At 31.8% G+C, this 26792-nt stretch overlaps 5 protein-coding genes across 8 annotated transcripts; 1 reads left to right on the forward strand and 4 right to left on the reverse strand.

The window, feature by feature from the left end:
- Positions 1–565: 565 nt before the first annotated feature.
- Positions 566–4357, reverse strand: LOC114168428 (probable arabinosyltransferase ARAD1). The gene is given in 10 exon segments (XM_028053228.1): positions 566–863; positions 1476–1544; positions 1657–1767; positions 1878–2016; positions 2099–2135; positions 2138–2213; positions 2789–2936; positions 3025–3182; positions 3550–3723; positions 3809–4357. Coding segments are annotated over 10 exon segments (1488 nt in total). The 5' UTR covers positions 4259–4357; the 3' UTR covers positions 566–737.
- A 2234-nt stretch (positions 4358–6591) lies between these two features.
- LOC114170656 (TOM1-like protein 1) lies at positions 6592–8460 on the reverse strand. The gene is made up of 3 exons (XM_028056178.1): positions 7815–8460; positions 7228–7560; positions 6592–7074 (listed from the first exon to the last, which is right to left on the reverse strand). Exons 1-3 carry the CDS (start codon positions 8331–8333, stop codon positions 6688–6690), a joined length of 1239 nt encoding a protein of 412 aa, XP_027911979.1. The 5' UTR covers positions 8334–8460; the 3' UTR covers positions 6592–6687.
- A 1898-nt stretch (positions 8461–10358) lies between these two features.
- Positions 10359–15730, forward strand: LOC114170545 (mitochondrial import inner membrane translocase subunit TIM22-4-like). 4 transcript variants are annotated; one of them, XM_028056046.1, is made up of 6 exons: positions 10359–10484; positions 10700–10915; positions 11387–11577; positions 11672–11744; positions 15329–15410; positions 15544–15730. In XM_028056046.1, exons 2-5 carry the CDS (start codon positions 10753–10755, stop codon positions 15406–15408), a joined length of 507 nt encoding a protein of 168 aa, XP_027911847.1. In that variant the 5' UTR covers positions 10359–10484; positions 10700–10752; the 3' UTR covers positions 15409–15410; positions 15544–15730. The 4 variants fall into 4 exon arrangements, with proteins under 4 accessions (XP_027911847.1, XP_027911844.1, XP_027911848.1 ...); XM_028056043.1 differs by lacking the exons at positions 15329–15410; positions 15544–15730 and adding an exon at positions 13394–13694; XM_028056047.1 differs by lacking the exons at positions 15329–15410; positions 15544–15730 and adding an exon at positions 12052–12328.
- On the reverse strand, positions 13915–16251 carry LOC114170544 (binding partner of ACD11 1-like). The gene is made up of 5 exons (XM_028056042.1): positions 16126–16251; positions 15513–15616; positions 15368–15443; positions 15059–15136; positions 13915–14907 (listed from the first exon to the last, which is right to left on the reverse strand). The coding sequence occupies exons 2-5, from the start codon at positions 15614–15616 to the stop codon at positions 14194–14196; spliced, it is 972 nt and encodes a 323-aa protein (XP_027911843.1). The 5' UTR covers positions 16126–16251; the 3' UTR covers positions 13915–14193.
- Positions 16252–18277: 2026 nt separating this feature from the next.
- On the reverse strand, positions 18278–21272 carry LOC114170524 (cation/H(+) antiporter 19-like). Its single transcript, XM_028056020.1, has 3 exons — positions 20927–21272; positions 19759–20760; positions 18278–19574 (listed from the first exon to the last, which is right to left on the reverse strand). Exons 1-3 carry the CDS (start codon positions 21116–21118, stop codon positions 18318–18320), a joined length of 2451 nt encoding a protein of 816 aa, XP_027911821.1. The 5' UTR covers positions 21119–21272; the 3' UTR covers positions 18278–18317.
- Between the last annotated feature and the right edge of the window lie 5520 nt (positions 21273–26792).

The raw sequence follows: 26792 nt of genomic DNA on the forward strand, positions 1-26792 counted from the left end.
TTAAAGTTTAATATTATTTTAATTTTACTTATTTTTATATTTATATTTATTTTTTATTATATTAAATAGAAATAAAATTATATATATAGATATTAATATTTTTTATACTTTAAGAAATATGAAAACATACAAAATAAATATAATAATAAACTAAAAAAATCATTAAAAGTTAAAAAATATAAATTCTGAAAAGATATAAAAATATTCAAAAAAAATTTTTTTTCACCTTACGAAAGTCGGAGAATTTTTCTTTGACTTCCCGGAAGTCAAATATTTTTTGACTTCCGGAAGTCGACTTCCGAGAATTTTTTTTACTTCCAGAAGTCGACTTTCGGTGATACATTTTGACTTTCGGAAGTTATTTTTGACTTCCGAAAATCGATTTTCGGTGATATATTTTGACTTGCGAAAGTCATATATTTTGATTTTCGAAAATCGACATAATTTTGAAGATATGGTGTCTGCAAATTTTCTTAAATGGTCAAAGGATTTTTTGGGAATTTAAAAAAAGTTTGGAGGTGTAGAAGAAATTTTGGAGGTGCAGGAAGAAAGACCCAAAAAGAACTTACAAGCAATTATGATATTTGATTGCCATTTAAATTCTTTTTCCGTCAAGTACTATCCAAGTTATACAACAAACTAGCCACAACCAAAGAATACAAAAACAATTGCAGGGGACGAATAAAAAGGGATGAGCAAAACTGCAGATAATACAATTATAAAGAAAAAACAGTGATTCAAGAAATAATTGAAGCAGTTTTATTGGAAGGCCTGCAATCACAAGTACACAGTTTTCTAGATCCTTCCACTACACGTTGAGATCTTCTTGTGTGAAGCTTGATGTTCACCAACTTCCCAGCCATCTGTAGCATCAAACATAGAGAAAAATTGTCAAATAGTTAAGAATTGTCAAGAGAATTATAGAAATCTAAGTTTGTACAACCAACCAACCAAATTGTACAAATTTTCTCATAATTTCTCTAAATTCTTATTTTTAACTTGTGTATGATATAATTATAACTTAAGACAAAGCCATTTAGGGTTTTTCTTCTTATTTTTCTCTTTTAGAAGTGCTTATGAAGAAATTTGTTCACACATACCCTAATAAAGTCTAGATAATGAAAGGCTATAGTCACAGCTTTAAAAGCAAAATAAAACTTCTAGAAAACAAAAGTCACAGCTAAGTGTGTCAATATTAAACCTTCACATATTCTGATCGCCACCTTTCTCTTACTGGTCATATTTCACTTCATTAATTATATGGCGTCCAGAAATAAACTCAAAAAACTACAGAACAAATGAACAAAAAGGCGTAATTGTGTTCTTTTTCAAAAACTAAACAAAACTACCCTGGAAGAAACCACTCGATGAGCAAGTTCAGGATTAAACCCAAGCTTAAGTTCATTATGTGAACAAAGAACCTAGAAAGAATAATAGGAACAGAAACTTATATAGCAAAACAAACAGTAGCAAACCATTTTCCAAACCAAGTCTTCAGGACCCAATGGCTGAGCTGGACTAGAATACAGGAAATGCTTTGAATACTGAAAAGAAAAAGGAAAACATCAATCAAACAAGCAAAAAAGGCAATGCACAAATCAATTTTAGAAAATGAAAATCAGTTAAATTAAATTCTACATGAAGGGAATTACAAACCTCGGCAAGATATTTTTGCATTTCTTTGATACGAGCAGGTTTAATGCCTTTCAAATAATCCAAAAGCCATCCTGGCTTTAGGGCATCATTGGAGGAAATGAACAATGCTATCTGCATACATGGAAAAAAAAAATAATGGCAGATTCCTATTAAAAAAAAAATAACAAGTCATGAGGTTCTTAATGTAATCAAATACATGATATAAATGCATACATACACACCTTCCTGTAATCAAGTATTCCTTCAAAAGGAAGCTCCAGCTCATCACTTATTATAACTGGAATGCATCCACTAACAATAGCATCAAATAATCTAGCAGAGGATGGAGTGTCGCCGGCAGGGCTTAGGCAAAATAGAGACCTGACGATGTGCAAGGCAAGCAAATAAATACAACAAGATAAGTAACCAGAGTTCATTTATCCAAGTGGTGAACTTATATTACTTGCGCATGCCAATTTGTGCAGCTTCTTTTCCCCCTCCCCAGCTGTTCCCTCCTCTATACTCACACCATCAGCCCCACTTAATTCAGCCACAAGCTTAGAGCGTATCTTTCCTCCCTGAAACAAGATCACAACGAAAGCAACTAAACTCAGAATATAAAAACATGCAGCCATGGAAGTGACCAAAAAATTTGAGAATGCTGCATACAGAAGTAGGGTAAATCATGATCCAACTTCCAGCTCAGACAGTATAATATTGAACAACTAGCAGTAAAAACCCATTAGCCAGTCACAGCTCTACCCCAAATGAAACAAGGCCTTCCTTATGTAATTAAGGAGTAAAGGACATATCACACATCCAACAATCACAATATACTTTTGTCAATATAAGCTCTTAAGGCTGATTTTAAACTAACAGTGAACAGAAATTATCGGGAAAGAAATCATCTATCATACATTGAATTTCCAAAGAAACAAAACCTTTTTTTCTTGACAAAAAAATTCAAACTATTTCTGGCGACAAGGGGAGCTTTTTCTGCATCACCATGATTCTGATTTTAGTTGCTTAAAGTCAGTTCTATAATGTTGACAAAACCATAAAAATATACTGATACTAGACATATGCAGATAGAACTTGTAAATCTTCCACCTGCCAGTCAATAAATTAACCAGGCATCGCACAATATGCTTACCGCATTTCTCTTGAGCCGGCCCCGAAAGAAAAGCAACATATTTCTTTTAGGATTTATCTCGGCCAAACACTTGGCATCACATAAATCAAGATTGGGAACATATGGAAGAATCAGGTCTTTCTCCAGAAAAACCTGTCCTGGCTTGTACCTGAAAGAGGAAAAAGATCACTGGATGCCACTTCCAACAAACAATAACATTGAATTCATAAAGTTGTGTGCAAGTTAGAAAAACTGACCAGTTCCCTGTGGAATCCATATCAGGCAACAACCATATTGCTTTCTTCACTTCTTTTCGAACAGACTTAAAAGACCAGGGATGATGCACAGGGATTATGTGATCTCTACCACCAGAGCGCTTCCATGCAGGTTGATCAGTGATCCACTTCAAAGCTTCCTACATCCACACCAACATCAGGCATAATTGTCCACATTGCACCAGCCATCAAAAACCAGAAAAACAAGGTTCTAGTATTGTTATCAGTCAAGGAATAAACTCTCATTTTCCTCCTGAAGTATTACCCTCTCTCCCAAATACTAATTCTTTAAGTAACATATTGTATATAATCTCCTATACATTGAAAAACCTTTCAAATTAGTTCTTAACCTGTTAGTAAAATTGAATAAACTTGTGGGCTATATATGGTTTTATTGTGTAGGAAGCAATAGTTGGAGAATCAAATTGGTGGTTAATGCATATAACTGAAAGAAGGTAACATAAAGTGAAGAAAAAAAAAATGAGAGCATTAGAAGAGCACTCACACCCTATAAAGGGCCTTGCATTGTTGTTTTTCCATGAGGAAGAAGCTGATAGTGGTGAAGAAGGGAACGTAAAACAAATCAGCCTCCTCCTGTCGGTGAACCCTGATGACACTGTTCAAGAGCCTCTTCGATTGGGGTGCGATGAGATCCGCCCAGAGCCAGTAATCAATGGAGTGCTGCATTCGCAATCACAACCAACCGACGCAATTTAACAGATCAACAAAACGGTGAGGGAATAAAGCGAGGAGAAACGGAAGGAACCTGTTCGATGAGACGGTGAACGGGACTTCCATTGGAGGTGAGATTGGAGGTTTCTTGGTAGGTTCTTTTGAAGAGCCAGAGCAAATCGTAGGTGAACTTTGGGGGCATGTCGTAGACGTAAACCCTAAGGGGAAGGGAGAGCGGGTAGTAAGGATCGGTGTACAGCCTGTCCATCTCGGAGCGATAAACGGCGTCGTCGAGCTTGTCGACGAGATCCTCTTGCCCGGCGCGCGCGGTGTCGTCGGCAACGGAGGATGGCGTGGCGGCGAGGAAGCGGTCGAGGGAGACGAGGAAGGAAGTTTCGGCATCGGGAACGCGGACATTGGTGGGAGGAAGAGAGGGAGAGCGGAGAGGAGAGAGAGAGAAGAGGATGAAGAGGAGAGAGAAAGCGAGAAGGAAGAGGAACAGAGTGGTTCGCGATTTGGATCGTGGAATGTACTTTCCGGCCATTGTTACGCTCGATCACTGCACGCAAAAATTTACAGACACAACATAACTAATGTATAACAACAACTTCAAGATAGAATCTTTCTCAAATTCTCCATACTTGTCTTAATGTTCTTTCATCAGTGTATGTCTAAATAGTATTTTAATTTTCATCTCTTTGTTTAGTTTTTACTTTGTAAAATATAGGTTAAATTATACTTTTAGTTCCAATTTTCGTAGTAAAATTTGAATTTGGTCCCTCAATTATTTTTTATCTGGTCCCTATTTTGGAAAATTTGACCCAATCAAGTCCTTTTCATTAGTGGTGGAGTAACGGTGTTAAATGGGGTGCCACGTGTCAGCTTATGGATTTTTTGAAATTTTTTGAAATTTTTTATTAATTTTTTTTTGAATTTTTATTTTATTTTTTATTAATTTTTTAAAAATTTTTAAAAAAATTAAAATTTTGTCACGTGTCAAGCTGACATCGTGCCACGTGGCAGTGACAGTGCCATGTGTCACTATTTGGGAGGTGTCATTTTCCCATTTTCAATTTGGTCCCTATATTTTATTTTTTGTCTCAATTTAGTCCCAATTTTTGTAAAAATTGTGCAATTTTGTCCCTCTCCAAATTTAAACCAAATTTAATTTTTATATAAATATGTACAAATATTTTTATCAAAATTGATATTTTAAGTAAATATTTTTAACAAGATTAAGTTTATTTTAATTTATATTTTACGTTAAACTTTATTTAAAATTGTTTTAAAATTGTTAATAGAAAATAATATTAATAAAAAAATTCATAAATTATATTGATATTTTATTATATTATACTTTAATATTATTTTTTATTTGAATTTATATTTTAAATAATTGCATATTTTTAAATGTGTAAAATTCAATAATTTCTATACAAATGTTTTAGTTAGTATAAAAATAACAATTATATAATTTAAGAAAAATTAACTAGTTTATGTAACAATAAAAAACAAATAAATTTAAATTTTGAAAACAATTTTAAGTAAAATTTAATGTGAAACAAATTTAAAGAAACTTGATTTTATTGAAAATATATAATAAAAATATCAATTTGAATAAAAAAAAATCAAATTTAATAAAAATATTTGTATAACATTTTATAATTTTTTTTTTCAATTTGGAGGGGGACGAAATTGCATAATTTTTACAAAAATTAGGACTAAATTGAGACAAAAAATAAAATACAGGGACCAAATTGAGAATGAGAAAATGACACTTCCCAAATAGTGACACGTGGCACGATGTCAGCTTGACACGTGGCAAAATTTTAATTTTCTAAAAAAATTCAAAAAAATTAATAAAAATTCAAAAAAAAAATACAAAAAAAGAATAATAAAAAATAAAAAAAATTTCAAAAAATCCAGAAGCTGACACGTGGCACCCCATTTAACACCGTTACTCCACCACTAACGGAAAGGACTTGATTGGGTCAAATTTCCCAAAATAGGGACCAGATTGAGATAAAAAATAATTGAGGAACCAAATTCAAATTTTGCTACAAAAATGGGGACTAAAAGTATAATTTAACCTAAAATATATGAATTATATATATATATATATATATATATATATATATATATATTTGTTTGATTCTAGGTTTAATTAATGAGATGGTACTTACTTTTAAAAATGTGTCAATTTAATCTTAATTTTTGATAAAATGTCTTAATCAAGTGTTTTTCAGACAAAAATTATTAATGCGGTTAACTTAATCTATGACTTTTATCACTAAATTTTGATATAAATATTAATACTTAATTTTGTAATTTTGTAAGTCATTTTAAATATCAATACTGTGTTAATAATTTCTTGCTTAAAAAAGACTTAATTGAAGCATCTTTTCAAAAGTTGAGACTCAATTAATATCTTTTTAAAAACAATACCAAACTGATACATTTAAATACAAGTGAGTATTATCCGACTAATTATACCTCGATTCTATTTTTGTTTTAGAGATCACATACGGAAAATTGAAAAATAATAACAGTATAAGATATCTAAAAACAAAGAACAAATTTTTATTTATAATCGATTGTGAAATAGTAATTGATTTAATTTAAATTTTATATTAAATTAAATTAAATCAAATTATAATTGATTGTCTAGGTTTAATTTGAGTGACTTCTTATTGAAAATCAAATCAAATTAAGCCAGGAACAGTGATGTCATGATTTATCATTTTAGAGTAATACTTTTATAGATATGAAAAATTGTACTAGGTGGATTTTTTTTTTTATAATTATAATATTAAAGCTTGAGATTAACGATAGTTTCACAGAATACTAATAGAAGGAAAAAAACAGAAAGGTATCAGACATTGGTTCATAAACAGCATATATAAAACGAAAACAGAACCAACAAAATCAAACGTAGTGTTGTAATAAAAATTGAAACTCTGTTGTAGCGTGAACTTAGAAGGAGATGAGATCATCTTTTGTTGATGAATGTTGTTTCTTTGGATATTGTTCTTCATCAAAACCACCCCTTTTCCCAAATATCATCTCATCAAGATCATCCAACATGTCATCCTGGTTTCCTCTGTTTCCACTTCTTGAACTTCCACTTCTTCTAACCAGGGCTTTCTCTTCTCTAAAATGTGGTGCCTCATCACCTTCAGGTTCATGCTTCTTCTTCTTCTTCATCATTTCTTCATATCTCTTCAAAACCTTCTGAATCTCATCATTTATGTTCAAGGCCTCACAAAGCAGCGCTTCATTGTCCCATGAAGTCTCAATGATTCTATGGACAGTAATCTGGGACTGTCGGCACTGTTGTACTAATGTCGTAACCAAATCATCCTGAAAATATCACACACAAGTTGGTCACTAAAAGGATGTGCTTTTGAGGAACAGGTTTCAGCATTATAGTAACTTACTAGAAACACAACCTAAAGGAACTAAGATCGCATGGTCTTTGAACATTGCCGCAACGAAAACAAAAAGAGAATATACCTTTACAACGTCCTTCTGCGTTGAAGAAGATAAGACAGTAGAAAGAAGCTCAAAGCTGTTTCTCGCAACATCAAAAGCTTCCTCTGTTTGTTGAGAAGTAAGATTTTTGACATGAACTTCATGGTGCATCAGATTTGCAAGACTGACATCACTCCCTGAAGTAGTGGCGGAACGAGAAGGAGCAACAGGCGAAAAACTTCGTACATTGTGCTGCATAAGATGTTCAAGACTCACATCTGCCTCTGGAGCAGTGCCAGAACGAGGTGGAGTGAAAATTGGAGCCAAACTTTCGTTGTCACGACCAGGGAATCGAATCCCCCTTGATTTCAAACTCTGCATCAGAAAAATGTTACATCAGTAAAAATTGGGTACCAAACTGATACATCTGAACGAAGTTGCTTATTAGATTAAAACACATTTTTAAAAATTGGGACTAGATTCACACATTTTTAAAAGCGGATACCAAACTGACACATCTAAACACTTTAAAGTGATAATATCATCCGACTAATTAAACATAGTATCAAATCAAGATTTGGGCTTTATTGAACATAGATATAACTTGGATTGTAAAGTTGTGAAAGTACCTTGTAAGTTTGTGAATAGACAGGAAGATAGCGAAGTTCAATGGTGGACTCTCCCCATGCCTCAATCATCATCAAAGCCTTGTTCCTGGTATGAACAAAAGTGCAAGGGTCATCAACGAGCTTCACCATCTCATCAAGGACTCTCTCAGTTGCCACCTCCAAGAAAGCCTTGTCACAGTTCTTGACCAGTGCTTCAAGCAGAACCAGAGCCAGATACTGAGTTCTATGACTCTTGGAAACAACCCTCTTCTTTATTGCACGCACCACTTCAGCAGTGTTAAGTTGATCACCATTGACCAAGTCACAGAGATGAAGAATGATGGGCCAGTGAGGGTGGTGAAGGGTCTCAGAGGTAGCTTCCCCAACGAGCTTATCAGCATGGGTTGAATCCTGGAAAAACTCTTTCACTTTGAAGCTCACAGAACTCATTCCAGCACTCATCTTCCGACCCACTTCGGCTCCACCGATTTTCAGACGCTCCCCCAAAGCGTTCACTCTTCCCATCAGATTTTCACTCATTTTTTTTTTCCTTCACCAGTGGCCTCAAAATTTGCAGAGAAAAAACTGCACTGAAGGTTACAGAGTGAAAACCAAAGGAGAAGGGTTTGAATTTCGGTGTTTTGTTGATGTGGGTGAAGAAGACAAAACAGTGTGTGGATATGTTCCTTGGAGTTTCAGCCTTCTCGTATTATAAGTCCAAAGCTCCAATTTGATATGATTCCTCGTACGTTACGTTAGATAAAATCATCACAAAAAGATAAAACAGGCTTCAATATTATTTTTCTTGAGGGAAAACTTCAACACGTTACACAGAAAATTTTAATTTTTTGTCTTCGTTATTTCTTCTTTTTGGAATGTTGCATTTTGAAAAGAGTGATCTTACAAAATTGAAAAAAAAAATGTTTGACACCATTTAACTATCATTTATCAACTCTTATAAGAATAAAATAATTTTAATAAAAGTTAATTTTTATATTTAAAAAAAAGAGTAAATAATAACGAGTCACAGTATCAAGTAAAAAAAATATAATGTCAAAATACCAATATAAAATAATAACAAAAAATAATAATAATAAAAAAAATATGACGTCAAAATACTATTCTCAAAAGTTTTTACCACATGAAGAAAGAAACACCCTTCAAATTTCAATCCCCTGTTCTGATTTGACTCCTTTGTATGGATCACATTTTTGTTATGCATAAAATTAATTAACGATCATGTGTCTGTTTTATGTTGAGTAATTTATTTTCACTCGAAATTGTAAATTACAAAATTTTAGGGGAAATATTTAACACAAATAAATTGTGAATGTGCACGTATGAAATATTAGAATATGATATACTCAAGTTAAAATCTTTAGATAATAAATTTATATTTTTTTATATATATATATTCTTAACAAATAAGTGAATAAAAAATTGATATAAAAAATGTTAATTGTCTATTAAAGATTAACATAATATATTGAAGGCTAAGACACTTATTTTATTTATTTGCTCATTTTCTTTTAATCACGAAGTTTATTATTTAAGACTCGGAATATGATGCTGTACCTTTATTAATAACTTCAATTTAAAAACTAATAATTTTCAAATTAACGTCTTGATCACTTCTAATATATATATATATATATTATCACAATCCAAATGTATAAATAACATTTAAAAGTAAAGTTTTAATGGGTATAATTTGTTGTGAGTTACTAGTCGGTAGGTTTTCTATTAGAATTTGATATTTAAAAGTATAATAATTGAAATAAATGGTTATTTATTTATTGTTTATCACCTTACTTTAGAAGGGTAAAGTTCTCTCGTATTGTATACAATGATATGATTGTAATTTATTGGTATTATTTGTACAAGTTATTTAATATTTTTTAATCATGATAATTGTACGTACTATTATCATTTGAAACCCTTGTGTATGAATATGATACTTTATTCACTGTTAAAAACTCCAATTAAGTCATAATTTTTAAATTAATATCAATTTTCAATTTTCTCTCTTTTGTGTATTATCAAACACAATGTATGTAAGTGAAAAAAAAAAGAACACAAGAATTTAAAACCAAAACATCAATTTAATATACATGAAAGAAAACATTCAACCAAATTACAATTATTTTGTAATAAGAATACAATACTGAAATAAATTATTGAATGAAAGGGTATATATATATATATATATATATATATATATATATATATAATTACCTTGCTTATACCAAATAGTAATCACATCAACTAATTAAAATAGGTATCTAAAATTAATTTAATTACCTTACTTCTATAATACTGTTAATGTTAATTAATATTTTTTTCACAAGATGTTAAATTAACTATAGTTAATAATCAATAATTAAAGAGTAGAAGAAGTCATTATGAAATGCCAAATATTTTAAAGTAATATTTTTTTTTCATAAGAAAATATTAAAATTAAAATCATATATATATATATATATATATATATATATATATATATATATATATATATATATATATATATATATATATATATATTTAGAGCGTTTATGTATAAATAGGTTAGTACCCTAACGGGCAGCATCCTACTACACCATTCTTCAACTTCTTCCAGACCGGAGAACCTTCTGCCGCCGTTACGCCCTTCACGGCGAACCTCCACCGTTGTCTGGGCGTCTCCGCCAATTGGTACTTTTTCCTCTTCCTCTCTCATTGTTTCAAGCTTACTTGTATTTGTTATTTACCATAGCATCTGTGAAATAGTGTTTTGCAATTTTAATTTTCTGCATGATTCGATGTCGTAGCCTATTTATTCTGCATCATTGATAGATATTTTGTGTGGTTTTGCTTCATAACGAAGTAGTAATAGTGATGAAATATTTACTTCTTCGTTGATTACACAGCATCTGTGCGGATTTCAATCAGCTCTGGCATATTCTCTGGTTAAGCTTTACAAATGGCTGATGGTTCAGATAAAGCAGTTGAAAACGGTTCTTTGAACTCAGCAGAAGCAGAGAAGCCTCAGATTGAGCCCATAAGGCTGCCCTCGGTTGAGGAAATCCGTGGTCAAGACATTTGGAACAATTGTGCTGTGCGAAGTGTCGTCAGTGGAGTCATGGGTATGCCATTCATTCGTTACCTTTTTTTCTTTTTTTTCTAATGCATACCTCTGTGTGTTGTTTCTTGCTCCTCTGTTTAACTGAATTGATTTTCCTGAAATGAATATGGTCTTTATACCATCAATTGTTCAAGTGTAGTGTGTTTATGAGATTTCAGCTTCATTTAGGATGTTCTTTCCACTAGTACCTATTAGGTACTTTGTATGATGGAAACTCTAAGATGGAATTTAGGATTATCCATAATTTGACTCATCATCCTTTATGCTGATGCTTCATCATTGTCTGTGAGGCAAGTAGATTAATATTCCCAATAGGTTTTTTATATGATTTAGGCTACTGTTTCAGTCCATTAATGACCTTTTTTGCTCGCATGATTTACGTTCAACATATTCAATTCGAGGAGTACCACCGCATCGAATATGTCATTGAATGAACTTGAGTTTCTTGGGATTCATGTGATGTTCCTTTTAGGCGGTGGACTTGGCATCTTCATGGGTTTATTTCTTGGAGCACTGGACAACCCACTGATGCAAGAGGAAATGACTGGCAGACAACAACTTATATATCAAGCAAAGCAGATGGGGAGAAGGAGTTGGAGTTCAGCCAAAGCATTTGCTGTTATGGGTTTTGTATTCTCAGCTGCTGAATGTGTTGTTGAGAAGGTCTAATGGATTTGATCATTTGAGGAATGGAAATATATGTTTACAATATGAGGCTCATTCTTCTTACCACGTGGGCCCTTGATTTTTTTTTCAGGCTAGAGCGAAACATGACATAACAAATACCGTAGTTGCTGGATGTGCAACTGGAGGTGCAATATCAGCAAAAGGTAACACATTCTATCATTTTATCGTGTTTTTATTTCTCTTAATTTAACAAAGGAACTGCATAAATGGGCTGGCAAGGCTTGTATAAAAGGGACTTAGAGACCTATGCGCATAAATGTGATACCGCAAGATTGCACTTTGCTATTATATGTTTGGTTTTTATCTTAGATACTGGGTTCCTTGGAAGAAAAAAGGATGCACTTTTGGAAGTGGTTTACTTTTGCAGATATATCATTAATAAATACTGTGTATAAAAATGATTGTAGAAAAAATGAGAAACTAAACTTTGGTGGTTTGGGCATGTTGGAGATGACCTGAAGAAGCCCCTCGTAAGGACAGTAGGTCAGATGGAGATAGCTCATATGCTAGAGGCAGAGACTTAGAAAAACTATAGGCATTTCCATTATGAAAAATTTAGAAGACAATTGCTGGAGGCAGAGGCTAAGAAAAATTTTGAAGTCAATAATTTGTCTATATAAATTATTCATTACAAAATATTATGGTGTTGTTTGATCATATCCATGTAGATGACTCCACCTAGTGGGAACAAGGCTTGGTTGTTGAAGAATGGATCATTGATTTTCAAGAGCTGATGTTCGTTACAGTGCTCTATGCTTTGCATCCACACACTATTTTTGAAAATGATCACAACCTCAATTTTTATTGTCACTAAACTCCTGTTTCACAACAGAATTTAATAATCATTGAAAAATGATTTTGTAGTATTTATATATTACAATTCAAATCCTTTTCCGAAGATACCAAGAATTTAATATAACTAACTACTATAATAAAAATAAAGCATAAAATGATTTTTCTTGTCAGTTCCTAAACATAGATGATTCATTTTCAAGAATTGGTTCTGGTTCTTTGAAGCTTGAATCCCTTGCTCTGAACTTTTAACTTCACAGAAACGGATATTTCTTCTCATCTCAACTGAAATGTTAGCTGCAAGGTAGAAGGAACTTGTCCTTACTGTTTTAGGATGAGGGTTGATGAGTGGGTTCTGGGAATGGCCAACAAAGATGGTAGGCGATAGTGATGTGTATGTAATGCAAGTTGGTGCTTGTTTACTCTGATACTTGGAAACCTACCTACAAATAGCCCAATCTTGAAACTATTTATACAGTACCACCCTACACTCAAAAGACATACCAATTCGAAAGGCTAGTTGCCTAAGTCAGCGCTGCCTCCCTGTAGAGGAGTGCAGTAACCAGGGAACATGGCATCCTTGGAGATCATAAGGTGGTGCCCCTGACCCAACGCACATGAGAGGTTTTTCTTCTTTGGGGAGCCTTGGCCACAATCCCCTCTATACACACGGCTATTTTAAAATTGTTCTATTTATTACCTTTCAAAGTAGTTTTATCGTTAAATGTTCTTTTGTGCTGTAGATAAAATCCGGAAATCAGATAATACACTTTGGTAGAAACCAATTCAATAGATCTTGTGACCGTAGAACCTTGGGAGGGACATGAAACGAGTGATAGGTGGAATGAGAAAGGAATAGAGGGGAGAGAGGTATACTAAAAGGATAATGAACCGGCAAACGACGAATAGAAAATCAAATCCTTTTATGAACCTGTTCTCAACCTTCTTTTATTCCTTCATAACGTATGTTAAAGTTTCCCTTATTGTGACGTGGTTCTAGGTGGTCCAAAGGCAGCTTGTGTTGGTTGTGCTGGCTTTGCGGCATTCTCCGTCGTAATAGAGAAGTTTTTGGAGAGACATCAGTAAGTAAATTGACGTCATCCTAACACATTTTTTGAGTTCTTGAAGTCTTTGGCCTATTTTATACCGGGACGTGATTGTGGAGCACACATACTGCAGCATTTATTTACATCAATAATTCATTTGTATACGATGTCAAATGCATTTCCAAACTAGGGAAAGCTGTGATGTAATGATACGATTTAGTATTAAGCAATTTAAATAGTTGTTTTCTTTATGAACTTGTGACTGAATAAATCTCTGACGCATTCAGCATTTTACAGCCGCCATGCTGTCAGCATATCTTATTGCAAATGCCTAGATAGGAGCGCTCATTCTGAATGATCCACTTATACACACACACACACACACACACATATATATATATATATATATATATATATATATATATAGAGAGAGAGAGAGAGAGAGAGAGAGAGAGAGAGAGAGAGAGAGAGAGATTCTCATGGGAGATACATGCAACTATTAGTCTATTAGTAACTAGCGTAATAAACAAGATACATGGACGCAACCGTATTTCCTCAGGACGAAGTAAATAGGGTATATATTTGACTGCATGAAGTCTCAGAAAAGAATTACTACACTGAGGATCTCCAGATTTATTTTATTTCTACAACCCAGTTGGTTATTGGACATTTACCATCCAACATCCCAAAAATACTCTAATAAGCTCATATATATGACCCAAATTTCACGCATATTCATTTGCAAATCATAGGATCAGGCAGTAGATTTTGCTGGACTGGCAGATTGACCATCCTTGGTTGCCTGTTGAGCTTCAGGTTTGGAGGGTTCGTTAACTGTGGTGACCACTTGAGGTTCAGGTTTGGAGGGTTCATTAACTGTGGTGACCTGCTGAGTTTCAGATTTTGAGGGTTGATCAACTGTGGTGGCCTGTTGAGGTTCAGGTTTTGAGGGTTCATTGACTGTGGTTGCCTGTTTAGAGGTTTGATCAGGTGTGGTGGGTTCCTCCGACATGGTGGTTCCTTGATTATTCTGCGCCAAAACCTTCTCCTTAGTTTTCTGTCCCACTTCCTCTGCTTTCTTTGCAACCCTGTTGTAAGCACCTGTGACCCATGTAGCCCCAGTCAACACATACCGATTCTTCATTATAGCAGATCCAGCACTGGACACCGACTGCTCAGCTGCTGAAATTGCAGTTTTAGTCTTCTCTGAGACTTGAAATTTCTCATCCATTTCTTTCACCTTGTCATTCACTATAACTGTACCAGCACTGATCTTTTCAGTAAATCCCACCTTCTGGTCCAAAGAAGCAACTTTTGCTGAAGCCGTGGAAGTAAGTCGGTGCCTTTCATCAAAGGATTTTGCTCGATACAATGCATCTTTACCCAAAATGAAGCCCTTGGCTAACATGGTGCTTACAACATCCTCTGCCTTTCTCATACCAGATTCCCCACTTTCAGCGTTACCAATCTGTGTTACAGGTCAGAATCATTACACTATAAATTGTCTAACATGGTTGTCAACATATTATAGAATACCAAATTTATTGAAAGTCATAAGTTAAAACTTTTGACAGCATATTATGTGGAGATTATTGGGGATAAATAGAGGGAATAGTTACTGGAGATTCAGTCGATGAAGGCAGAGGATAATCGTTAGCCAATTCAATGTTCAGAGACTGTCCACACACAACTGCTCCCTGGAGACACCAACACAAGTTTCATGTCAGCTCTTAAACATGAAATTAATTTTGCCACTTCTACTATAATAATCAAACTGTTACCATTACCATGCTTTCCCATAAAAGAAAGAGGTGCATATTGTTTTGGTGTTAGCAAGCATTTGTCAAATAGAGAATATTAACTGTTGAAACATTAATATTTCAATATAGAGAGCAAAATTAGACAGAAGGCAATGAGAATGAATCTACCGAGAGAAGAACTGCAGTTTCTGCTCCCTCTGGAGTACTGAAGGTGACATACGCAACTTTGGAACTTCCCTTGTCACTGAAAAATTGAGAGATGTTATATGCTGCATGTTCTAACCAAAATTTAATTCATATTGTGTACACAAACCTTTGCATTTCAACATGTTCAATTTTTCCAGGAAAGGTAAGAAATTCCCTCAAATCTTGCTCGGTTGCACCTGAAGAGATGTTACTCACTTTCACCGATCTCATCTGTTAAACAGACAAATAGATTAGCATTTTCAACAGTAAAAGTTAAGTAGATTGTCCTCACATCACATTCATATTCCCATTAATTTCAGTTTTTTTCACGTTTTCTGATTGCAATGATTTCTGGAGGAAATGATGAAAAGAACAAACACCATACACACACAACTCGTCTTCTTGTTTTCAGTTTTCTATTTCCTGCCCTCAAATATTCCAACTGTGCTACTGTTTGTATGATGAAAAATGAGAATTCCCACAACGTTGAAGGAAATCACACGAATCTCAGAGATCGATAAACTCATCGAAAATGTTAGAAATTAGAAACAAAAAAAATGGCATGGACTTTTACATGCCAACATGAATTGATTAGAGATTCTTTCTTACCAGATCCACAATGTAACAATTCCAAAAATATGGAATCATCTACCTTACAACAAGACATTCTTAAATTTGTTCCTTTTAATTATAAACAAAATCATGAAAGAAAGTAACAATTGAAGGGTCGTGCAACTAACCGCTGGTTAATTATTTGAATCCTATGCCAGAGATCAATGTTTTCCCCGAGAAGATGTTGTTTGAAGTTTTCCTAATTGAATCAATTATGGTTATTTACCTAAGAGTTTCTTTTTTTTTCCTATTCTCCTTTTCCTCCTTTTGATGTAAAATCTATTTATTCATTTATAGCATATAAATTTAGGTGGAGATGATGTGAGATAAGCATATCAGCAACAATGTACTCTCAAAAACTGCCACATCAGTTGTTTCGATTTTGTTCCCTCTTGTCAATAACCTCACACCTGTTGCAGATATATTCTCAGAAACTACACGTAACCTCTTGTCAATAAAAAATATATACACGTTAACCTGTTATTACCATTTTTTTTTTCACTCTAAGATTAAAACTCTACTCTTGTTATCCATTGATCAGAACACACCAAAGTTAAGTAAATGACACGACACAATCAAATCAAACAAAGCGAAATGTTGAATCACCTAGATTCAAGTTAAGAAACAATTTTAAATTAGGCTTAACTATACTTTTTACTTTTAATAATATTATACATATATATATATATATATATATTCATTTTCTAAATTTATTTATCTTAGTCCTTATAGCATATTCATTTTATTTTTCTCCTTGTAATATATAAATAGTTTTCTTTTAGTTTTTACTATTTTTTAATGAACTAATTGATTTAAAATGGATAATATTATAAATATTAGAAACATAAATAGATCATAAAAAGTAAAACAAAATGAAAAAGTACAAAAAACATTTTAAAAGATATTTTACTATGACCAAAATAGAAAAAAGGTATATAGAAACATAGAAATCTCATTCCACAATCATGTTCCAAATGCCTATTTCTGAAAGCACTGTCATAGAAGTTGAAGACTTTTGAACATGTGAGTTACAGCATCACTGAATTCTATACATATTCTGATTAAACGCGATCGATGAAAAAAATAATTAAGAAATAAAATAAAATACTCTAATTTTTATTTATAATTTTTTTTTCTTGAATAATTCTCTTGGTGTTCTTCCGCAATCATTTTAAAAGAATAATTAAAGAATAATTTTGTCTTTATCATTACAAAAATTTAAGACAACAATTAGGTTGTGAAATCTCTTTTAAAAAATAATTATTTGCTTAGATAGTTAGGGTTAAAAAGTCGCATCAAATCCAAACATTATCATTTAAACCACAAAACACGATTGTATTGAGAAATAACTGGGTATATATGTTTCTGCATTTAAAAGCTGAGAACGTTTCTTTCAAGTGCAACATTAACTGGCCTCATATCAAGAACAAAACAACATCAACATTTCATTTCAGCGCATTGGGTACCAATAAGTTTAATTCCTTAATTATTATTTTTTGGGTGTTTTTTGTTTCCCGTTGAGGAAATAAAAGAAGTTCTAGGATTTCAAAATCCAAAGAGTTGAAGGTTGAATGACGAGTTCAAAATCTTTGCTCTTTGGTGGGTTTTTGTAGTGGTTTCTGTTGAGCATAGGTATATTAAATTTTATTTTAATATATTTTAAAATATTAAAATCAGTATTTATTATTGTATTTTGAAAACACAATAAATAAAACAATACATAAAAAAATTCAATATCCAACTGAGAATTCAAATTTTTAGACGTATTTGGTTTTACGTCAGAATGATGGCTAAAATTGATTTTCTAAACATAGAATTAATGTATGTTTGGTTTTCAAATTAATTAAAAGGTAAAAATTTCACATTGAATAAAAAAACTAATTATTATCTCTGTGTTAGTGAATTAATTCAACCAAACACACAATTATTTTAGATGAAAATTAATTCCCTCAGATATATATTAAATGGAAAATTATTTTTTAACAATTATTTTGACAAAGTTGTGACAGTTTGGCTTCAAAAGAAAAATTTGTTAAATTTTTTTTTTGTCAAACTATCATTCTACGTATTAGATGTATTTTAACCATATATTTAGTGTGACATTGATCATCATTTTATATCTGTAACAAGAATTAAACACCTTTCTAGCGTTTTAAAAGTTATTTTCAGTATCTAAAATGTGCATTCAAGAAGCAGCAGAGAACGTAAAGAAACAAATGATCCAAACAGATTTGAGTCGAACACCGAACTATGTTTGTTTTATTCTAAATTTTCGTTGTACATGCAGTTTTACAACACGACAAACACCCAGAAACAACTTTTAACTCGACAAACCTGAACCCGTTGGTTTTTCTGGCATATCCTTGTAATCAGAAACCTCCATAACCATAGGATAAACATCGGTTTCAGGATTATACTGCTGCAACACTAAAACCGAAGACAGAGTGGAGAACTCAGAAGAAGCCAAATAGCTTCCAATGGGACCAAGTTCTGGGCAATCACTTTTCTCTGCCAATGGTGCCACTTGCGGCATTCTACCAACCAAAATAAGATTGCTCCGATTCTTCTCCCTCAACACTGTTTTCAAATCTTCCTTGCTTTCCACCACTCTTTCCTCGTACGTTATCGATTCCGTGTTCTTCGATCTCACACTCACGAACTCCGACCAAAATTTCTCATCCTCTTGCTTATCTTCGTCACTACCAGTGCCCTGAGCCACGTTTATTATCTTCTTGTCCTTGTTCGCTGTTATCCCAACCAATTTCGCACCGAACGCGAATGTTTGCCCAGGTAAAGCTACAAACTTTACAACAGTGAGTGAGATTCCAGGGTGTTCAGCGAGTCTCATTCCGTACGCAAGTGCTTCACGATCGTCTCTTCCTCCAAAGAACCCGACAACAACATCGTACGACACATCACTCGCTTGGACTTGCCTCGTACCTCCGAGTCCACGATCGACCAGAATCCCCACAGAGCAGGGAGCACGGCTGAGCACATGGCCGTTCATTACACGCAGCGAGTTTCCCAGAGACTCCATTGTGCCATCGAAGTGTTGGTGTTTGTGAAAAGGTAGGAGAATGAGTGCCACTCGCTTCTGGTGCGCGCTGGTGCAGATGTCTTCGTGCATGCTGCTGAAGGCGGATATGGCTGTCATGGGGCGGACATTGACGCTGCTTAGATGGCCATAGGCCTGAAATGCAACCACCATTTGGTCTTTGTTGTCGTGCTTTTTGTTCCAGAAGGGCATGCCGTTGTTGCGTGCCGTGTGAACCATTGTTATGGCTGAAGGTCGCTCCGAGAGTTCCATCAAGTGCATGGAATACACGCACAACTTTCCTCGCTTTCTGGTTCCCCGAGATGACTCTATCAGATTGATTAAGGTGGGAATGTTGTAGGTGCTGTGGAAACATGCCAACACTCTTAGCTCTGTGTCTGGATCCTTGCGTTGAACTGTTTTGTGCGTGTAAGGTAATCCCCTTCGAGCTGGTTTATACACTGCCATCACTATTGGGGTTGTGATGAATGTGGTGAACAGTGCCATCAGAACACAGATTGCAAATGTCTGATCATTCAGTACCTGCACATTTTCACAAGAAATAATAATATTTGATCTGGGTATTCGGTGATGTCAAAGTTATAATAATATTTGATCTGAACTACGATGTCTGAACTAAGATGTCAGAATTAGGATGTAAAAATTGATAATGATGTCTGATATGAAGCTATTTGGAATCAGATGAGCAAGATTTTGCTATGTATACCTTGCGATCTTTGCCAATGTTGAGAACAATGAGTTCCACCAAGCCTTTGGTGTTCATGAGAAACCCAAGAGCCAAGGCTTCTCTAAAAGGGACCTTACATAACAGTGACACGACGAATGTGCCACTGATCTTTCCGAAGCAAGCAGTGAAAATAACAAGCACAAGCATACACCAAGAAAGTGTTCCTCTTATGGTTGTAACATCAGTTTTCAAACCACTGGACACAAAATAGAGTGGCAACAACAGACTCATCACAAGGTCCTCTACCTTCTCGATCAGCACCCCAGCAAAAGGACCATCTTTGGGCATGACTATGCCGACAACAAAAGCCCCAAACAGTGCGTGAATTCCAATGGTATCAGTGATGAAGCTGCAAGCCAAGACCAGTGTCAGGGTGATGCATATGTAAATCTCTTGCACTGGTTCACCCTCAAGGGAACGCTTGGCCATCATTGCGAGCAAGGGTTTTATGGCGAAGATAGCAAAGAGGACAAAAGCAGCAGCACAGAGTATGACCCACAAGGAAACAAGAGGCGATGAGTTAGAGCCAGAGAGAGCTATGGCAAGAGCAAGCAGAATCCATGCTGCAACATCGTTCACAGCAGCTGCAGACATTGCTATGCGACCAGCATCAGTTGTGAGGAGTTTGAGCTCGGCGAGGATGCGTGCAAGAACGGGAAATGCAGTGATGGAGAGAGCAACACCCATGAAGATAAGGAACGAGGTTGGATTAGACTTTTTGGATACGGTGGCTCGAAGAGCATAGGAGGTGCCAATGCCAAGAACAAAAGGTAATGTGATTCCTGCAACTGCAATGGCCAAGGCCTTGTGACCAGTTTTTCGTATGGAACGCATGTCAAGCTCAAGCCCCACCAGAAACAAGAAGAAGAGAAGACCCAGATTCGCCACAGTTTCAAGCACAGTTAAGCTTCTCTTAGGGAAAATCGTGTTCAGGAATTTCTCATTCCTCCCAATCGCTGATGGCCCAAGTAATATCCCTCCCTGCATTAACAAGATTCACCAACCCCACGTTAACTTTTTCATGAATCACAACAAAAACAATTCAAACGTCCATGATGGCAATTCATTCCGAGGTTTTAACGAACGAAATCCCATAAAAATCAAACCTTTTTGTTCTAACTAAGCAAGCAAAGAACAGAAAACTTACAATAACCTCTGCAATAACTCTGGGTTGTCTGAGAGGTTTGAGAATGAATGCGAGAAACCTGGTGAAGACAACGACGAGACATATCTGAAGGATGAGAAGGGGAAGCGCATAATCCAAAGGATTTTCGTGTTGGAAGGCACCGTTGGAGGTGGCCTTCATGGGTGGTGGACATGTCGGATTAGGAGTGGCCATTCAGATTTCGGAGTGTGAAATGGAACACAACATTTGATCTGATTAAGAAGATATTCTTAAATTTACATGTGCTGTGTGAGTGAAAGGAAAACTTGGGTATGAAGAAATGAAACACTCTTTTCTAATAATGGTGCGTAGCTGAGGGAATTAAACGTGGAAGAGAATTGGGTGCTGGTGATGAATTGTGAACACATACTAACGCAAATTCTGGTACATGCTAATTGGAAAAGGAAATCAAGCTTCCATCACTTTACTCATTTACCATATTTAGTATCTTCTTTGGCTACTATTTTATGACACAAACCCTATGCATTGTCTTCTAAGGCCAAACTTTTCTTCCATATATTCAATTTTACCAAGTCTTTTACCCATTTTATTTATCAACTTTCAAACATAATCTAATATCTACACAATAATTGGACCAGGGTGGTGTAATTTTTACATCTTTCAACCCAAATCATTTATTTAAAAAAATATATATATCATTAAAAGGTTAAATATGATTTTACCTTCTGAAATTCAACGTGAGATTGGAATTAATCTATGTCTCAAATTTTAATTATTTTCGTTCTAAAACTTAAAAAATAATAAATATATTCCTTTAATCTAATTCAGATAATTCTTTTTAATTATCAAATATGTTTCAAATTAATATTTAAGTTATTTACACCGTTTAACATAATTCAACTCGAATGTTAGTTTTCGGAAGCATTTAACAAATGCAAAAAAATTAATGTTATTCGATTAAAAAAAATTATATCTACTCAATTTAAAATATAGAGATTACACTATATCAAAATTTAAATTATTTGGCGAATTTTAAGTAAAAACATATTTAATCTTTGAATTGTAAAGTAGTGTCATCAATTGATTTTTCCTTATGGAAAAATTTATTGAGCTCTATCTTCATTCTTAAAAAATCTATAAGTTCTGTCTTCATCAAATAAAGACTTTCTTTTCTTTTTTTTTACTTTATTCTGTTTTGCTGAGAAAAAAATAAGTCAAAGAAATTTTGGATAAGTAAAATACATTCTACGAGAGTCTTGAAAGGTAATAAATCAATAAATTAAATTAAATTAAATCAATTAGTAATTGTTTATCTTCTTTTGTTGTATATATCAACTATGTTGCTTTATATATCTTTCTTTCTTTGCTAACCATTAAATAAAGAAATATGTGAATGAATGAAAGTGATTTGAAGGAAATATTTTTAATTAAGGGTAATAAGTCATGTGCTATGTTTGTATAAAGATGATAATGGAGTTATCCTTTTGTATATCTTCTTATAGTATACTCTTATATTATTTTATATACAAATCTTTTTGTTGATAAAAAAAGGTAATAAGTGAGATTATTTCAATTGAGATCAGCCAACAAAAGTAAAAATAATAAATATCATATATCAATAACATAATTATAATAATTACAACAAATTAATTGAATGCGTGAGAATGTATTTTGAAAAGAAAATTTTGAGGTTCATTTTTTTTTACAGAATCAAACTTGTATCATTTTCACCACAATATAAAAGCTTTATACAAACATGAGACTACTGACACGTGTAGATATTTTTGCTTACTTTTAAAATACGTATATAAAAATAGGTAAAATAGTTATATATAACACAAATAATCGTATTTTTGTGTTATAAGAACATGGTAAACTATAAGAGCATTTTCGAGCAAATATATATTCGATTTGTAAAGGCATGACAACAATATTATGCTTCATTTTTCTAATCAAGTCACATAATTTTTCTATAAAAAAAAATTTTATCATTTCTCAATTAATAAATATTATCCATTTTGTAATAACGTAGACTCCATCACAGTTTTATCCTTAAAAAATCTATCAAAAAGTATAATAAAAAAAAAATATTCAAACTGCGTTTGATCTCGACTCTTAAAAGATACGAGACTTATTAAATGTTCCAGAATACTAATAAATAATCTTTAACGTTCCATATTGTTAAAACTTACAAATTATACGTCAGTGACTACATTTTATTTGAATTACATATAAATATACCATTATAAATTCTTGAATTATTGTTAATAATTATAATATTCATATTAGATCTTAGACTTAATTATATGCTCTGAATTTTTCTGAATAGACTTCTTCATAAAAAAATTTAGAACATTATCAAAGATGAGAATTTCATATTAATTTTGAAGCAACAGACTTTTAGTAATATCCAGGTTGGAAGCATGAAAGTGCTGTAATATGCGCATAATAAAAAAAAAAAGTGCTGAAATATGCATATGATTGATGGCTTGACAGAAAATCAATAAAAAATCTCATGAAATATTATTTCCAATTCTACGAGATTGAAGTGAAATAAAGTGATTTAGATAATTTAAAAATAAAGAAAGAGATATTATTAAGGGACAATAAAATACACTTCATAACAAGCTTAGTTAATTCAGATTTTGGAGTGTGAAAAACACGACATTTGATCTCATTAAGAAGAGCTTTTCAAATAAAATTCTTTTTGTTAATAGTGATACGCAATTAAGGAACACACGGGATGGAGAAAAGTTTTATTATTATTATTTTTTTTTTCAAAAATTGATTCATTTATGTTTTTATCGTCATATCTATAATATATATATATATATATATATATGAGATATAAATATTTAAAAGATATAGATGAAATTAATATTACGTTGAGTACGAGAATAGGTATAGAAAGGATATAAGTACGTATTCATTCTCGTTTTTATATATGATTGAAAAAAAAAAATCTAATAAGGTTTGTTTTTATCACATCTAACCCAATAATCCAATAGGTTCATATTATTTAAACTTGTAGTTTAAGACAGTTTAAATATTTGAGATGCATGATAATTAATAATAATTTTATTATTTCATATTGGGATCGGAATAAGGTTAAATATATTTTAAAGTTCTTTACACAAAATTAAAATTTATTTTCTTCAAAATTTTGATATATTTTGGTTGTCAAATTTTAAAAATAAATTAATATAATTATTTTAAGGATTAAATATGTTTTTGGTTCCTTATCTAACAGTGAAGTTTGAAATAAGTCCATTTTAAAATTTTAGACTAATCTAGTCATTTATCTTTCGAAATAGGTGAATTTGGTCTTTTTAATCAAATTTTGTTAAATTTATTTGATATTTCAATCGTGTTTCATAACAGTATTTGACTTAACATTAAAGCAAAAATGTGTCAAACAGTATAAATAACTCAAACACAATCCTAAAATGCATACGAAACATCAAATAAACTTAACAAAATTTGATTAAAAATGAATAAATTTACGTATTTCGAAAGATGAATGACTAAATTGGTTCAAAATTTTGAAATAAACAAATCTCAAAATTTACATAAAGTTAAGAAACCAAAAACATATTTAACACTTATTTTAACACAATTACATTATTTTCTTATTAATACCTTACACAAAATTAAAATTCATCATTTTCTAAAATTTTAATACATTTTAATTCTTCAAACTTTAAAATATATGATTATAGGTTTTTAACTAATTACCATGAATTATTTATTTATGATCCAAAGGTAGATAAACGTAATTGGGTGGTGGTGATGAATTGTAAAGAGAGCAAATTTTGGTACATCACTGTACTCCTTTACCATTTTTAGTATCTTCTTTCTCTACTTTTATGATACAAAGCCTATGTATCCTCTTTCTTAAACCAAACTTTTCTTCCATTTATTCACTTTTTACCAACTTTCAAACATCTACACAATAATTACGCCTAACTCTACTAACTTCATTCTTAAAATATCTTTCATTTTATTATAGATGTAAAATTAATGTTAATTGGTTTTTTTTTTTTTATGTTCCAAGAAGACTTTTTTTTTTCTTTTGTATTTTATTCTGTTAAGAAAAAATAAGTCAAAGGAAATTTTCGATAGGCTAACACATTAAACTTTAATATACTATTAGTTTAAATTAAATTAAATTAATTGTTTATCTTATTTTGTTATATCAACCATGTTGCTTTATATATATTTCCTTTTTTTTTCTGGTAACCATTAAATCAAGAAATATGTGGATGAATGAGAGTGATTTGAAGGAAATATTTAATTAAATGCAATAAGTCATGTACTATGTTTGTATGAAGGCCAATAACACAATTAATATAATTATAAAAATAATTGAATGGGTTAGAATGTCCTTTGAAAAGAAAAAAAGTGAGCTTCATTCCTTCTCACACAATCAAACTTAAATAAAAGGTTTATATAAACATGGATACTAATGCATGTAGATGCTTTTGATAGAGAATAAACAACTTTGTACCCTTTTAAACTCAACTTTAGGAATTGTATTTAATTTTTTTTTTTTTTTTGCATTTATAAGAATTATTTCAAATCCAAATAGTCACTTATATAATAGATATTTTTTATTATGGTTAAAACAGATTTTTTTTAATGTTGATTCTAATATATAGACGATATAAAAAAATTATTTTTTTACAACAAAATTATTTTTTATAATATATATATATATATATATATATATATATATATATATATATAAGTAAAACTCATAAATTCTATGTCATTAAATACATTTTATTTAAATTACACATAAATTAACCATTATAAGTTCTTATAAATAATATAATAGTTATATCAAATTTTAGACTTAATTATGTTCTCTTGATTTATCAGAATAGACTTCTTCACAAAAGCTTTTAGAAAACAAATATTAAATGAACAAAATTAAATTACGTTTTGCATAGATTAAAATTATTTTTGTCACAAATTAAAAATAAAATTTTGAAAAAATTATAAAACTTTTACACTAGCTATTCTATAAAATAATTTTAATTTATAGAAAACTACCTTATTTGTTTTTCCAAAAATACTTATAGAATAAATAAATTTTATCTGTAATAAATTATCAAAAAAATAAAATTCGTTTCTAACGTTTGTATGACTGATATAATTTGATTTCGATTTTTTTCTCAAGAGAGTTTAGATAACAGGGACAAAAAGTGGGTGATAATAATTTCATATTTAATTTGAAGCAAACCCATTTTAAATAATATTCAGGTTGGAAGCACAAATTGCTGTAATATGCCAGAATAAAAAAGTACTAAAATATATCCTATAATTGATTGTTTGACAGCAAAATCAATAAAAAAATCTCATATAGAATATAATTCCCAGTTCTACGATATAGAAGTGAAATAAAGTGATTTATATAATTTTCTTTAAAAAATTAATAAAAACGAACGTGATATTATTAAGGGAAAATAAAATAAACTTCATAAGTTTTCAAGAAAGGAAAACACGACCAAGAACGTGTTTAGTTAGGTGAACAAGACTGTTTTGTGTAATAGTATTTAGTATTTAGTAATTACTTCGAAATAATTTATTTGAAGAGCTCATAAATTTTAAATTAGTTTAACTAGTTTGTAATTTCTTATTATCTCTTATATGTTAATGTTTTTCTATTTTTATCAGTTTTTTTTTTATTATTACATATTTCAATCTTAAAATATAATTTATTATTATATTGTTTTTTATATTTTTAATTAATTTTCATTTCTTAACTTTAAATTAAGAAAAACAATATTATAAATAAAAATAAAAATTGTCGCTATGTAAAACTTTCGATAATACAATTGCAAAAGAAAAATCAATTCAATAATTTAAATTAATGAAAAAACTA

This window comes from Vigna unguiculata, chromosome 11 (assembly GCF_004118075.2).
Source record: "Vigna unguiculata cultivar IT97K-499-35 chromosome 11, ASM411807v1, whole genome shotgun sequence".
Lineage (NCBI taxonomy): Eukaryota > Viridiplantae > Streptophyta > Magnoliopsida > Fabales > Fabaceae > Vigna > Vigna unguiculata.

Excerpts from the sequence above, each read along its gene's own strand:
- LOC114170656 (XM_028056178.1), bottom strand. The coding sequence starts at position 8,333 with ATGAGTGAAAATCTGATGGGAAGAGTGAACGCTTTGGGGGAGCGTCTG. Across the intron at positions 7,561-7,814 it reads TCTATTCACAAACTTACAAG|AGTTTGAAATCAAGGGGGAT; the intron begins GTACTTTCACAA and ends TTTCTGATGCAG. Across the intron at positions 7,075-7,227 it reads CGCAGAAGGACGTTGTAAAG|GATGATTTGGTTACGACATT; the intron begins GTATATTCTCTT and ends TGATATTTTCAG.
- LOC114170545 (XM_028056043.1), top strand. The coding sequence starts at position 10,753 with ATGGCTGATGGTTCAGATAAAGCAGTTGAAAACGGTTCTTTGAACTCA. Across the intron at positions 10,916-11,386 it reads TGTCGTCAGTGGAGTCATGG|GCGGTGGACTTGGCATCTTC; the intron begins GTATGCCATTCA and ends TGTTCCTTTTAG. Across the intron at positions 11,578-11,671 it reads CTGAATGTGTTGTTGAGAAG|GCTAGAGCGAAACATGACAT; the intron begins GTCTAATGGATT and ends TTTTTTTTTCAG.
- LOC114170544 (XM_028056042.1), bottom strand. The coding sequence starts at position 15,616 with ATGAGATCGGTGAAAGTGAGTAACATCTCTTCAGGTGCAACCGAGCAA. Across the intron at positions 15,444-15,512 it reads GAACATGTTGAAATGCAAAG|TGACAAGGGAAGTTCCAAAG; the intron begins GTTTGTGTACAC and ends TCAATTTTTCAG. Across the intron at positions 14,908-15,058 it reads CTTCATCGACTGAATCTCCA|ATTGGTAACGCTGAAAGTGG; the intron begins GTAACTATTCCC and ends CCTGTAACACAG.
- LOC114170524 (XM_028056020.1), bottom strand. The coding sequence starts at position 21,118 with ATGGCCACTCCTAATCCGACATGTCCACCACCCATGAAGGCCACCTCC. Across the intron at positions 20,761-20,926 it reads GAGTTATTGCAGAGGTTATT|GGAGGGATATTACTTGGGCC; the intron begins GTAAGTTTTCTG and ends TTGTTAATGCAG. Across the intron at positions 19,575-19,758 it reads ACATTGGCAAAGATCGCAAG|GTACTGAATGATCAGACATT; the intron begins GTATACATAGCA and ends GAAAATGTGCAG.